Genomic DNA, 12,383 nt, shown 5'->3' with positions numbered 1-12,383 from the left:
TGATATGGGAAAAGGGGTGTGGATGAACAATCATACCAAAGAGAGAACATGGTGCCAAAGTTTTAATGGATGGTATAACCCATATAACCAGAGTAGCGGAGCTGGCTTGATATCCTGCAAACCAATGAAGTGGTCAAATATTACCATATGGGAATGTTCTAATTTAGGAGGCCATTGCTATAGATATGGCACAAAAAAGTCAGCATCTCCTAATGTTTTAGGGAGGCCTTCTCCTATTGGAGGTTGGTTTGCCCGAGACTAGTATGACGGCTCCTTTAGTAATAACCAGATTCTGCGAGGAACCTATTAGATATGCGGGACTAAGCCTACCATCAACTACTGCCAAATTGGTTTGGATCCTGCTATCTTGCCTGGCTAACTCCGACCATCAGGATAACAAAAGTCTTGCCTCAAGGGCGTCACCGAAATAAAAGAGAGAGCCCCGATTTATCAGACCAAAAACAAAATGCGGTAGCTACCCTTGAAGCTTATAAAAATCCTTTAACTTTGGGAAAATTAATAGGGTGTTCTGTAGCAGGAATAATTTCACTAGTTACCGGCCCAGCTATCTCCTGTTTGGGAAAATATACCCTGCGACTACAAGCAGTAGTTGAAAGATTGGCCTTAGAAACTGAAACTGCTCTAACCAGACTGGGAAACGCTATAAAAACCTTAGCCCAAAACCAAGATGAATTACGAAAAATGGTTCTGCAAAACCAATTGGCTCTTGATTATGTTTTAGCTTCCGAAGGGGGTGCCTGTGCAGTAATAGGGCAAAAATTTTGCACGTATGTAAATAGTACTTTCCAGTTAGTAGAAGAGCAAGTAAATGATACGTTAGCACATGCTGCAAAAGGAGCTGAGGTTGCCTTCATTCCAAAAGATACTTCAGCCGACTGGTTCAGTTGGCTGGACCCTTGGGGACTATTCAAAGGCTTGCTCGAAAAAATAATGTCTGTTTTGTGTCTGATTTTAGTTTTAGGCTTAAGTATATATATATATCTATACAACTAATTTTGTGTTGTGTCCGCATGAATGTCCGAAGAACTAAGCAGAGCATTTCTAGTATCTCAAAGGAAACTAAAATAATGGTGTTGCAAAGGTGTGAGCAGATCGAAAGTAGAAATGAACGGCTGCAGAATGAAATTGAGGGACTTATGAAATTGGAAGTTTAAGGCTAAAATGAGACTAATAGTCTCAAAAGCGGGGACTGTGGTATAACAAAAAAAGCAAAGGCCTTAAACTTTGATCGGAAAAAGGTTGTAAAGATCAAACAAAAGGCATTGTGTAAAAGTGTGGGCTAGGAAAAGAGGAAGAATGTCTGGCCTTGTGATAATCAGTGGTTACTGAGACAGCAAGAAAAGAGTGTTTTGTAATAAAGAAATGAAAATAATGTTTTTGTAACTGTTACCACAGCTAGGTTTCTAAAAATGTCACTATATGTTCATGTGAATTGTAGGTGGCTGTTAAAAGGTATATAAGCCTTTTGCTTTAACGTTTAGGGAGGGAGCCCCCTCCAAGTGCATGGTGAATCCATGTCACTTTGGGCCCCTCCTACAGCTGTAGCTCCAGCCAAATAAAACTTCTGCTGACCTGACCCAAAAGTTTGCTGCGTGTGTTTTCCACGACAGAGTGAATGGACAGATTGGCATTAAGAGAGAGGTATGAATCTATGTATAGATAGGGAAGTGAATGTAGGGTGAAAGGATGATGGGGGATAAAGGATGGGTGGTTAGGGATGTTTGTGGGGGGATGGATGGACAGACAGATTGATGGGCTGCATATATACAAGGGCTGTGAATAAGGAGTGGATGGGTGGGTGGTTAGGTGGAAGGTACATGCAAAGATGTGAATGGATAAAGTATATGGATCGGCAGATGTGCATGAAGTAGAGGTGTGGATAGGAAGATGGAGGGAGAGATGAAAGTAGATGCAGTGAATGGAAAGGAACAGAAGGAAAGTTGGACTGGAATGGATGAGTGGGGAAGGTTCCTATGTAAGAGACACCTCTTTGGAGAGGAGACAGGCTTCTTGAATAGTTTCTTTTTGGGTGCTGCCAGCCTTCCTAGAAAGGGATGAGGAGCAGGTGGGAAGGCGATGCTGTATGGAGCCAGACTGGGACCATCCAAGTCTCTCCTACATCATCCAGAGGAGCTAGCTAGGCTATGAGCAGGTTGTTGCCCTCTGCTCTGTGCAAGTGGCACTGTGCCCTTTCCTCCCTGGCTCATCAGATGCCTCATCCTGTGTGTCAGGTTTGGCCCACAGTAAGGGAAGAGATTCAGGAGGAGCTCAGACCAGTTCCTTTATTCTAGCAACATTACCAAGATACAGAGGAGGAGGGGGGTCAGAGAGGAAGTCCTGTGGCAGGGAGGAGGGCAATAATTGGAGGGATTCTGGCACAGAGGGAGGCACAAGGGATGCAGGCAGTGGAGGGTGATTTGAGAAGTCTCCTCAGCATGATGATCCCAGGCTGGGAGGGAAATCATGGACGCATCCCAGCTGGCAGGCAGAGCTCTAGGAGTCTCTAGGAGAGAGGCTGTATGGATTAGCAGGTGGGATGTTCTGGGATGGGAGGTACTGGTTTGCTTTGACACTTTTTAGGGCAAAGGATACAGGACTGGGGAGGTTCTTGGCCAGTCATATGCCTCAAACAATCTCCCCCATCACTAGGCGCTGTAGTCACGGTGCCTGATCACTTGGCAAATCCATGTGATGAGTTGCCAGTACTCATCAAAGGAGATCTTCTGGTCTTTGTTGGCATCTAACATGTCAAACATGCCTTTCACAGCCTCCTTGATCTCCGTGTTCTGGAACGCAACGAAGAAATGGGCTTTCACTGTGGGGCCTTTCCTGGCTCACGGCATGAAGGGAGTGTGCATATGTGTGTGTATGTGCATGCATGCATGTGTATGTGTTCGTGATACTGGCCACTGCTGGAGAAACCAGGCCTGCTCTCTGTGTTAGTATGTGTATTCTGTACATGATACAACACAAACCTGGTTGGAAGCCTGCTGATGAGGTTTATATTGTGCAAATGGCAGCAGCCCTGATTTCAGTAGTAAAGGCATTGCTTACACCAGCTCCTTGGGGGCCAGCTGCTCATATGTCATTCATGATGGTTAAACTCAGTTCCTCAGAGCAACATTAACAGAACTACTTTGTTTTAGGGCTGCGAACTGCCCCGCACTGACAGGGGTTGCAGTGGGTTGGAAGGAGTAATTGCTCACCCTGCACTGGCAGTGTTCAGGTTGGCAGAACAAACTGGCAGATTGGACTCTTCTGCCCAATACTGACTGCAGGAACAAGACCTGTTAAGCGCGTGTATGTGCACACGCACGTGCATGTGTATGTATGTTGCTCATCTACGTGTACAATCTAGATAGGAGTGAATCAAGGGGTGCTGAGATACAGTTCAGGACAGACAAACTGGCAGAGCTTTGAGGGTGGGGAGCAGCCCAGGGCTGGGGTGGCAGGGGCACAGGTTAGGACTAAGGAGCATTGACAAAGAGGTGGTATGTGGAGTGAGCCCAGGGCTGGGACAGACAAAGGTAGGAGTTCAGGCCTGAGGGGCACTGGCACAGCAAACCCTTGACTATCAATGAGTGGCTGCCTCAGGGAGGCTGGGGGTAGTTGGGTCTCACCGTGAGCTGATGGCTTAACTCATTGCTGAGCAGGCTTTGGAAAGCCTCTTGGTCTAAGGCCTTTGCCTCAGCCTGGCCCTTGGCGTACTTGTAGAAGCTGTCCACAATTGCATAGATGCCTTTTTCTAGTGCTGAGTCCTCCGCAGACCTCTCTGAATGCTTTTGGCCACCTGTAAGGCAACAACAGACCCTGGCATTATGGTCCCAAAGGGCCAGAGAAGAGACGTCAGTCAGGGGCTTTGCTGGCCTAGCAATGCTGATGAGGGGGTGAGGCCATTCTACGTGTCCTAACTGACATGGTTTTGCCAGTAAAACGGTGTAGGACTGGATAAGCCAAGGTCCAAATATGCATCTGTTGTCTCCTTCCAGCTGGTCCATGACCTTCTCATAGCCTCACCGCCTTCATCCCCTCCTCCCTATGGGCCTTATACTGAGCTCTGCAGAGGAGCTCAGAGCATCTGGCTTGTGGGAGGGGATCCAAACAGCTGGGGGTCTGTAAGACATTGATGGGACCAGGGGGGATTGAAACAGCAGGGTCAGGAGGAGTACCTTGAGGGGCAAGGTGGAAAGAAAGGACTTGGCTTTGTAATTGGGGGTTGGGGGAACTTTCTTTTCTGTTCACCTGGACACCCCTCTCATCTGTTCTTCCCCTGAAAAGATGTCCCACTGACACCATGCTGCTCCCACCACCAGTCCTGCTCCTCCTCCTCCTCCTCCTCCTCCTCCTCAGGGATGCAGCCTGTATGTAGCATGGTGACAGCTGCCTCTTTACCAAGAACAAAAGGCAGGACAAGGCCATGCAGAGGCCTAAGACGACAGCTGGACACCCAGGCAGTTGCCACACATGGTGGCAGCTGTGATTTTTGGCTGCCATTGTGCCACTGGTATGACTATATCACTGTGGCAGCAGCTGCTGTTTTTTCACCCCACCCCTAAGCTGTCATCTGCGGTTGCTGTGCCCTGCCTTAGTTATGCTACTGCTGGATAGACAGAGACACAGGAGTTGAAGAGGAGCTGCAGGGGCAGTGAAGGGGCCTGCCTGCAGCCAGGGCAGCCTGCTGTCCCATCCCAGGCATCAAAGTCAGCGGTGGTGAGGGCTGAGCTGAAGGACATGGGGACGCAGGGAAGTCATTGTTTGAAATAAGGCCACCTGCCATGTAGTGTTGCTGGCATGGAGCTGCAGTTGCCCATTTGTTCCAGGACATGGTGAGTGGCTGAGCTTATACCCTTGACAGCCAAGAAATGCAGCTGCATTTCCTTTCTGAACAGAACGGGGCCCTGTGGCATCAGGCTGGTGCTTCTCCACTAGCTGCATGGCAGGTCCTTGACCCTTGCACTCCTCAGCCTCCTTTCCATGTCTTCCTGCTGTCACATGCATGTTCCTGTGACCATGAAGGCTGAGTAGACTACACTAATAAGGGCAGTGATCACACTGAGCTAAGTGGACAAACGCCTGAAATAGCTCCAGGTCTCTGTGATCGCAGCTGGGATCCTGCCTGCTCCATCCCTCACCCTGGGTGGCATTCTGCTCTGTCCTTGTCATCTAAGCAGCCATTTTTTGGATGCCTACAAAGTACTTACGTGCCAGGAGAATCCTATTCCTGGACACATATCCCACATGGATGACTTATGCATGTGTGCAGACTGGCAGTAACAAAACATGAATGGGTGAAAGGCGACTTGCTTTTTCTCTGTGGGTAGCTCGATGTCTAGGGCACTCATCTGGGATGCTGGAGGTCCTGGGTTCTCAGTCCCCCTCACCCAGAGGGGGTTTGACTCAGGACCTCTTCCACTTCCCAGCACAGTGCTCTAACTGCAGGCCAGATGAGGGCCATCCAGAGCACAGCAATCTTAGCTGCCCCACCATAGGTTAGGCATTACTTACTCCTTCTCTGCCCCTCTTTCTAAAGCTGAATCATTAATATAATCCTTGGAAAAAATGGATGGAGGGATTTGCATGGGGGGAAATTTCTATTTTACTTGGAGCAAGGCCCCAGCCATGGTTATTTTCTGTTCTTGAGGCTAGGTTCGGTAGCTACGCATTCTGGGCATCTCCACTGTCAAGCGTATAAGTCCGTAGCATGTGCACATAGGCTGTATGCGTGCTCAGTCTGCAGATGTACATGGTCATCCACATGAACAGTGCACAATATTCAGGAACAGAGTTTCAAAAAAAGCCCTGTGGATGACCAAAAGGGTTGTTGCATGGCCCAGCCTGGAGGTCCTCAACAGAGAGTGTCAGCTCCTCCTGGCACAACAAACCCACCCAGGACTCAATGATCTATGTTGTGTGACCCTGAGCCATAGCCAGGCCCTGTAGCTCTAGGATGGTATAAGCTCAAGGCCTCAAGCCCACCTCACCCACACTACAGATGCACCTTCCAGACTGACTCTGCAGCTGCCGGCCCAGCCATGGTGGTGCAGGCACTTCCCAGTGATATCCATCTTAGAGCATTTTTCAGAGTGACTGTGCTCACTCTTTGCAGTGAAGGGAGCCCAAGGATCCTGGGGGGCAGCACTGACTGTGAAGGGGGAGCCTCCACCCCCTTCTCTTGCAGTTCAGCATCCCTTAGCATATAACTGGGGCCCTGGGGGCAGCACAGGCTATAAAGATGAGAGCACCCCTGACAGAGCTGCAGTGCCCCTGGATCCAGGTAAAGTTACTTCTGGATTCAAAAGAAGGAGCATCTCTAGTGTCTCCTGTGAATAGCAAATCATGCTCCAGTGATGTGATGGGGTTTTTTTTTGTGCAATGAAGATAACCCTCATTAGGGGGCAGGTGTACATCCTGGAGATGAGATGCAGAAGGAACTTCACCCACCAAATCAGCTTGGCCAGCCAAGGGATCTGTCACCCAGACTGGCTGACGGAAGGGAGAGGGTGAGAGGAATAGGTAAGGGGAGAGGTTGATGGGTAAGGGAGCAGGGAGGGCAATGGGTGATATGTAAGGTCATGAGTTGTAGGATGGATGCAGGAGCACACAGTGGTGGGCAAGGGGTGAAGCTGAGTTATCAAGGCAGGTAATGACAGATATGACTGAGTGGTGTAGCAACAGGAGAGGGTGAAAGGTGCAGGGGGGGTGATGGAAAATGGGTGTGGGGGGGGTGATAAGTGAGGGAGCAGTATGGGTAAGGTGGGGTGGGGGGTGCAGAGTGCCTGATGGGGAGTGGCGGAGGCTGAGGGTGCTGAGCTAGTTATGGTGAGAAAGGCCCTGGATTCATTTGATCCTGAGGGCTCCACTTTGGGCTGCAAGGAAGGCGTCACCCAGGACCACAGGCATCTGCACCATGTCTCTTACCACTGCCATCTCCAGGCCCCTCTGGCTGTAGGTTCTGCCCCATAGTTGGGCTGTCACACAGGAGGAAGCGTAACCAGTTTTCTGGAGGGAGCAAAATCTAATGTGAGCAATGAAGTGCTCTTGAATTCCAGCGACTGGACTGGACTGGGATGGTGGGGGGCACTTTTGTGGGCTGGCACCAAGCCCGAAACAAGTGAGGAGGTTACTTAGAGGAGCCAGCAAGTAGATCCTTCATCCCAGCCACCAGCCTTATGCCAAAGAAGTTCTTCTCTGCAGACAAGGCAGCGAAGCTCCCCACCACTTGGGATCCAGACTCCTCTGGTGGGAGGGTTTGTGCCAGGGCAGTGATGTGGTAAAGGAGTGATGGGGTGAATGAGCCGGGAGTGCAGTAGGGTAGAAAAGGAGAACTTCTGCCACACTTGTAGACAATATTTTTGGGGTGTTCCATGTGTGGCTGACTGGTTTGTGGAGAGAGGTGTTGCATAGGTGGCTTTGGGTTGAGCTGGTTTGGGACGGAGATATCTCTGAAGTACTAAGCAAAGCTCCAGCTGCCTGAGTCTGGTACTGCAGAGAGCCTCCCCTTGCCCAGGCCTCACGCCCCAGCCCCAAAGCTGTGGGAACTCCAGCTGAGAGCACTGATCCTTGCATGATGGTTGTGCCCAAAATATGAATTCCTAGACAATGAGCAGTTGTTGGGGCGACTGACTACCATCAAAAGATGGGACTGAATACCTCATTAGCTATTTACAGCGCCAATGAGAGGAGGACTGAGTTTCAGGCTATTGCCAAGGCACCCTGAATGGCAGGACTCTTACCTAAGTTTTGTCATTGATTTGCTTCTTCCAAATTTCTGCCGTGTCCTTCCCCTTCTCCGCCCTCCTCCCATCAATGCCACCAGGCGGTTCTGTTTGTTTTCAACTCTTGGAAATTTTGCATGTCCAGGGAACTCACATCATGTAATTTTATTGCCCTGGTTTCTGGCAAGGGGTACAGCCTGGGGCCATTTAAACAGGAACCTCTAGGCCTTCTTTCTACTTAGAGCTGTGAGTCAGGGAGGCGTCTCTTGATTTGACTTCATATGTGTTCAGGAAAGAGGACTTTGTATGTTCCTTATAAACAAGATGAATCTTAGGAAATGTCTCCTAAACTCAACTCCCAGACTGTCAGAACAGCAGGGCACCCGGACAAGCTGCCCAGGAAAGCTGTGGGATCCCTTTTACTAGAGGGTTTCAAGAAGAAATTGGACAAGCATCAGCCTAGGGTAGTTTAGGAATAGTGCAGACTGCATCAGCACAAGGTGTTTGACAGGACGATCCCTGAGGTCCCTTCCAGCCCTCCATCACAAGTTTCTGATTCCACACCTAGTTCTGCTCTTTTCTGGAATAACCTGTGAGATCTACACTTTGGGCTTATCCTTTGAGCCAAGAGAAGTGTCTATGTGCAACAGGACTATGCTTGGAAAGTAGCAAAAGTGTGTTGGTGTGTCCCTGTGAAAGATGAGCAGCTGTACAGTGCTTTCCTCCCTGTGGGCATTCCTCATAGCAGCAGCAGTGTGGAAGGCAAAGCCCTACAAGCACAAGCTCGGTCTGGGGGGCACCTGGAGCATACATGTGGCCCCAGAGTCCCTGGCTTGTTGTACGATGAGAAGTAAACTTCTGATCCTCAGCTGCTATTCCCTTCTCCTTGTTGCACTCAGCTGGATCAGGGCCTCACTTTGCTGGGCAATCAATGGCACTCAATGAAGAAACTGTCCCAGCCCCAAAGTGGTTGCACTCTAAATGTAAAACTACAGGCCACAGAGGCAGATAGATGGACAAACAGATGGGGGGACTTTGTTTGTGCAGCCTCTTTTGACTTGAATTCATGGCAATTGTTAAATTACCCCTTTGCCCACATGAATATGTATTAGCCCATGGTTTTTGATTATTCACCCACATATTGTGGGACAGGTTCATTTTCCCTTGGGAAGGAGTAGGCCTCAGTAGGGGGAACATGGGGAAACTTCTGCCCACATCTGTTAACCCCTAGGGGCTGGCCTATTCTCTCCACTCACCTCTGGACTGGTACTAAGCCATGTCTGTCTAGATACGCTGCTGTGGGCTGGAAAAAAGTCATAAGAGAGCTTGCTCCAGCACCCCATGCTCGGTGGGGAGGGGAGGGAGCTGCCAGGAATGGCGGGATATCTTTGGGTCCTCATTTGAAGACAAAGGACAAACACGTTGATGGCAATGTTTTGTCAGTTTTGTACATCAAAGCAAATTACAGCAGAATCTGGAGCAGATGCATGAGCAAGTCTTTGGGGTAGCTATACACTGCCTTACCACTGTCCCAGGATGCAAGGTCTACAGACCTGTATTTTTTGCTGCCTAGGATTTCATTGAGGTACACTGGTGTAGGGCTGTACGCTGTCTGTCTACTTCTTATTTACACTGATGTAAATATGGCCCAAGGCCCTGAACTGATGAGCAGACATTGACAAGCAGGTGGTAGAGGGCTGTCTGCTATTCTACCATATCCCTCTGTGTGCCCACGCCCCAGCCCTGCTCACAGGTAGTGGGGAATGGGTCCCATGCCCACCTACCTGCTCTGCTAGCTGTGCAGTGGCAGTCACACTCACTCACCTGCAACAGGGCCGCTGGTCCCTGAGACGGACTGAGATCGAAGCGAGCTGCCGATAGGGTCTGCGTGTGGGGTGGGGAGGCAGGGGGCTATTTATGGGATGGCTTCTCACACAGGCGGAGATGTGATCACTGAGTCAACACAGGGATCAAGTGCCCAACTGACAGGGCCAGGATTGTATAGGGAGGAATCTGGGCAGAGGCACAAGAATGAGGTGGGAAGAGCCACTTGTTTGCCTCTTCCTCCACCTCAGACAGCTGCAAGTGCCAAGACGGGCTAGTCAGAGACCAGTGCTGGCAGCAGGGCTCTTGGGCAGGTACGATGTGAATAGACTCGGAGCAAGGGGGACATTCCCCACTCCCTGCAGGGGGACATGACTCCTGAGTTCCCCTGAGCCCAATGGTCCTCTGGGCCAGTGTGGTGAGGACAGGTTGGCTTCTGTGGGCAGTGGCACACTGGGGAGTGATGAGCAGGGCTCTGGGTTTTCCCTTTTAACCAAGAAAAATGCAGATTTTCCCTTTAACCAAAAAGAATGCAGCTTTTCCACATTTGCAAAGAGCTTTCCACTGGCTGGCAGAGTTGCAGCCTGCCAGGGGCTGTGAGGAGGCGGAGGAGGGTGGTCAGGCAAGGGGCACCATGTGCATGTACACTTACACATGCACAGGGCTGCCAGGCACCCTGGAGAGCAGCTCCTACAGGTAAGTCTGGCAGGGGAAGTGGGGATTGAGGCCCCCATTGGGAGAGAAGGAGTTGGGCAGCGCTGGGACTGGGGCTGCTGCTCAGCCAGGGTGGTGCATGGGGGCTTGGGGCCGGGCCTCCAATGTGCAGCTGCAGGGCCCCAGCAGGGAGTGGGACGGGGTCGCGGGTGGCTTGTGTACGGGGTGGGGGCTGGGGCCGGCTCCCTGCCGCTGCATGCACTCCTGGGGTGGGGGGAGGTAGGGGGACCCATGCCCCCCCAGATTTGTGCGTGGGGAAGGGGTGGAGGTTGGGCTACCCACTGTGGGTTTGGGCTCCCTGCTGCCTTCCCCGCAGGGTCTCCGCAGCCTGGCGGGTAGGGCCTGGCATGACAGCACAGAGTGGGGCTGAGCAGGGAAACCCCTTGCTGCTGCAAGCCCCATACCACCCTGGCAACGTGCCCCCTGCCCTCCCGGCAGCAGTGGGGGTGGCAGCACAGAGTTGTGCCCCTTGCTGCTGCCACGGGGGCAACTGCGGGGGGGCTCCAGCAGGTCTGAGGAGTTGTGGGTGGGGAGTGACGGCACCACCACACCTTTTATTATATTAGATTGCGATTGAGGCACTGTTAGGCTTTGAAACTTCTTTAAAATTGTAAATATATCAATAAAACATTGTGTTCAATTGATACCTCTCTATATAGCAGTGTTTCATTTTAATTGTGGAGTTTGCGTTTTTTAATCAGAGATGTTGTGATTTTTAAATGGAGAAAACCAGGATCCCTGGTGATGCAGCCATGTTACATTCACCCACCTCCCCACCCTGAATGACCATGTGCCTGTTCCCAGAAGGGCACTGCCTTTGACCTGTCCAGAAGCAAGGCTTAACCCGGTGTGTCTGGAGGGGCATCAGACCAACCCTGCTACTGTGCCCCAGCACACACAGCCAAGGGGATCCTGAGTCACCGGGGAGCAGACTCCCCCTCACCACGACTCGCAGCAGGGGGAGAGTGGTGGAGGAGACCCCTTGGAGAAGGACAGGCAGCCAGAGAGTACACGCAGCTCAACAGCCGAACACAGCCAAGTCCGGGGAGAATGGGAGTGGGGGAGCTGGTGTCACCCTTGTGACAGAGAGCAGAGGATGGGTTGCAGCATGCCTGTTCATCTGCAGGGTGACACCTGGCTCATCTTGCCCCTGTCTGTGCACTGGGGAAAGCCAATCTGGGTTAAACCAGGCTTTGCCTTGAGGAAGGAGTTTACATTGGTCCAGGGAACCAGACTTAACTCTGCCCTGCTCCATCAGACAAACGGGTACCACTTTGCAAGTGTAAATAGACAGTAGAAGCCTGGCACCATCCAGGAAGGGCAGGAAGCCCTGGCTTTACTTCTGAATTGCTTGTGGATCCCAGTCAAGCCACTTCCCTGCTCAGTGCCTCAGTTTCCCCACCTGTGTATTCAGGATGGCGATGCTGCCCCAGCTCCCAGCAGGACCCTGAGGTTGTGTCCAGGGTTTCCCTGCAATGCATCTCAGCTAGGAAAAATGCTCTTGAATCTTGTGCTCGGGGATTTTCCTTGCAGTCTGACTCTGGGGAGTGTGTAAACAAATACTGGAGCACTCAGGAGCCAAGCCATATCACGGCTCACCGTCAGGCAGCTCGGCTAGTGAGGTGGACGTGGGCTCCAGTCTCCCTGGCCTTTGGAATCTCAGGGGCTTTCCCAGCTTTGCCCCCTCCAGGGTATCAGCTCTGTTGTGTAGCAAGGATTCCCACTGCAGGGAAAATCTTGGTCGCTGGCCTAGTCAGGGCTCCGGGCACTGGCACAGGAGGGAGCTCCTTACTCTAAGTTCCTGTGTTTCCCTCCCCTTCCCCTGCCCCAGCTGTCACACATTCTCCTCCAGGCAGCTGGGTCACAAACTATTTATAGAGGGACCACTTTCTGAGCACCCACTCCCTGTTGCAACTAAGCCTCTGGTTTCAGCTGAGTCACAACCTCTCCCCATCCCCCTGCTGCCTCTGCTCCCAAGGGGGTCAAGACACCTGCCCTGGGGTGGGGGCAGGGGGGTGGGGGATCCCCTCTGCTCCAGCTCTCTTTCTGCTGCAGGTTTTAAAGACTGGTTGGGCTCCTTAAGCGCTGGGTAGTTCAAGCAGCTGTCAG

General features: G+C 51.4%; 1 protein-coding gene across 2 annotated transcripts; it reads right to left on the bottom strand.

Annotated features, from left to right (window-relative positions):
* Positions 1-2,284: 2,284 nt before the first annotated feature.
* LOC102375587 (protein S100-A16-like) lies at positions 2,285-9,639 on the bottom strand. Of its 2 annotated transcripts, none has more exons than XM_025194216.1 (4): positions 9,561-9,639; positions 6,940-7,020; positions 3,642-3,811; positions 2,285-2,807 (listed from the first exon to the last, which is right to left on the bottom strand). In XM_025194216.1, exons 2-4 carry the CDS (start codon positions 6,980-6,982, stop codon positions 2,667-2,669), a joined length of 354 nt encoding a protein of 117 aa, XP_025050001.1. In that variant the 5' UTR covers positions 6,983-7,020; positions 9,561-9,639; the 3' UTR covers positions 2,285-2,666. The 2 variants fall into 2 exon arrangements, with proteins under 2 accessions (XP_025050001.1, XP_025050003.1); XM_025194218.1 differs by having other exon boundaries at positions 9,521-9,582.
* Between the last annotated feature and the right edge of the window lie 2,744 nt (positions 9,640-12,383).

This window comes from Alligator sinensis, unplaced genomic scaffold, assembly GCF_000455745.1.
Source record: "Alligator sinensis unplaced genomic scaffold, ASM45574v1 scaffold261_1, whole genome shotgun sequence".
Taxonomy (NCBI): Eukaryota; Metazoa; Chordata; order Crocodylia; family Alligatoridae; genus Alligator; species Alligator sinensis.
This window is presented reverse-complemented; position numbering and strand designations above follow the sequence as displayed.

Bases quoted from the DNA above. Each gene is read 5' to 3' on its own strand.
- LOC102375587 (XM_025194216.1), bottom strand. From the start codon at position 6,982: ATGGGGCAGAACCTACAGCCAGAGGGGCCTGGAGATGGCAGTG. The intron at 3,812-6,939 runs GTAAGAGACATG...GTTGCCTTACAG, and splicing joins GGGGCCTGGAGATGGCAGTG to GTGGCCAAAAGCATTCAGAG. The intron at 2,808-3,641 runs GTGAGACCCAAC...GTTGCGTTCCAG, and splicing joins AGTTAAGCCATCAGCTCACG to AACACGGAGATCAAGGAGGC.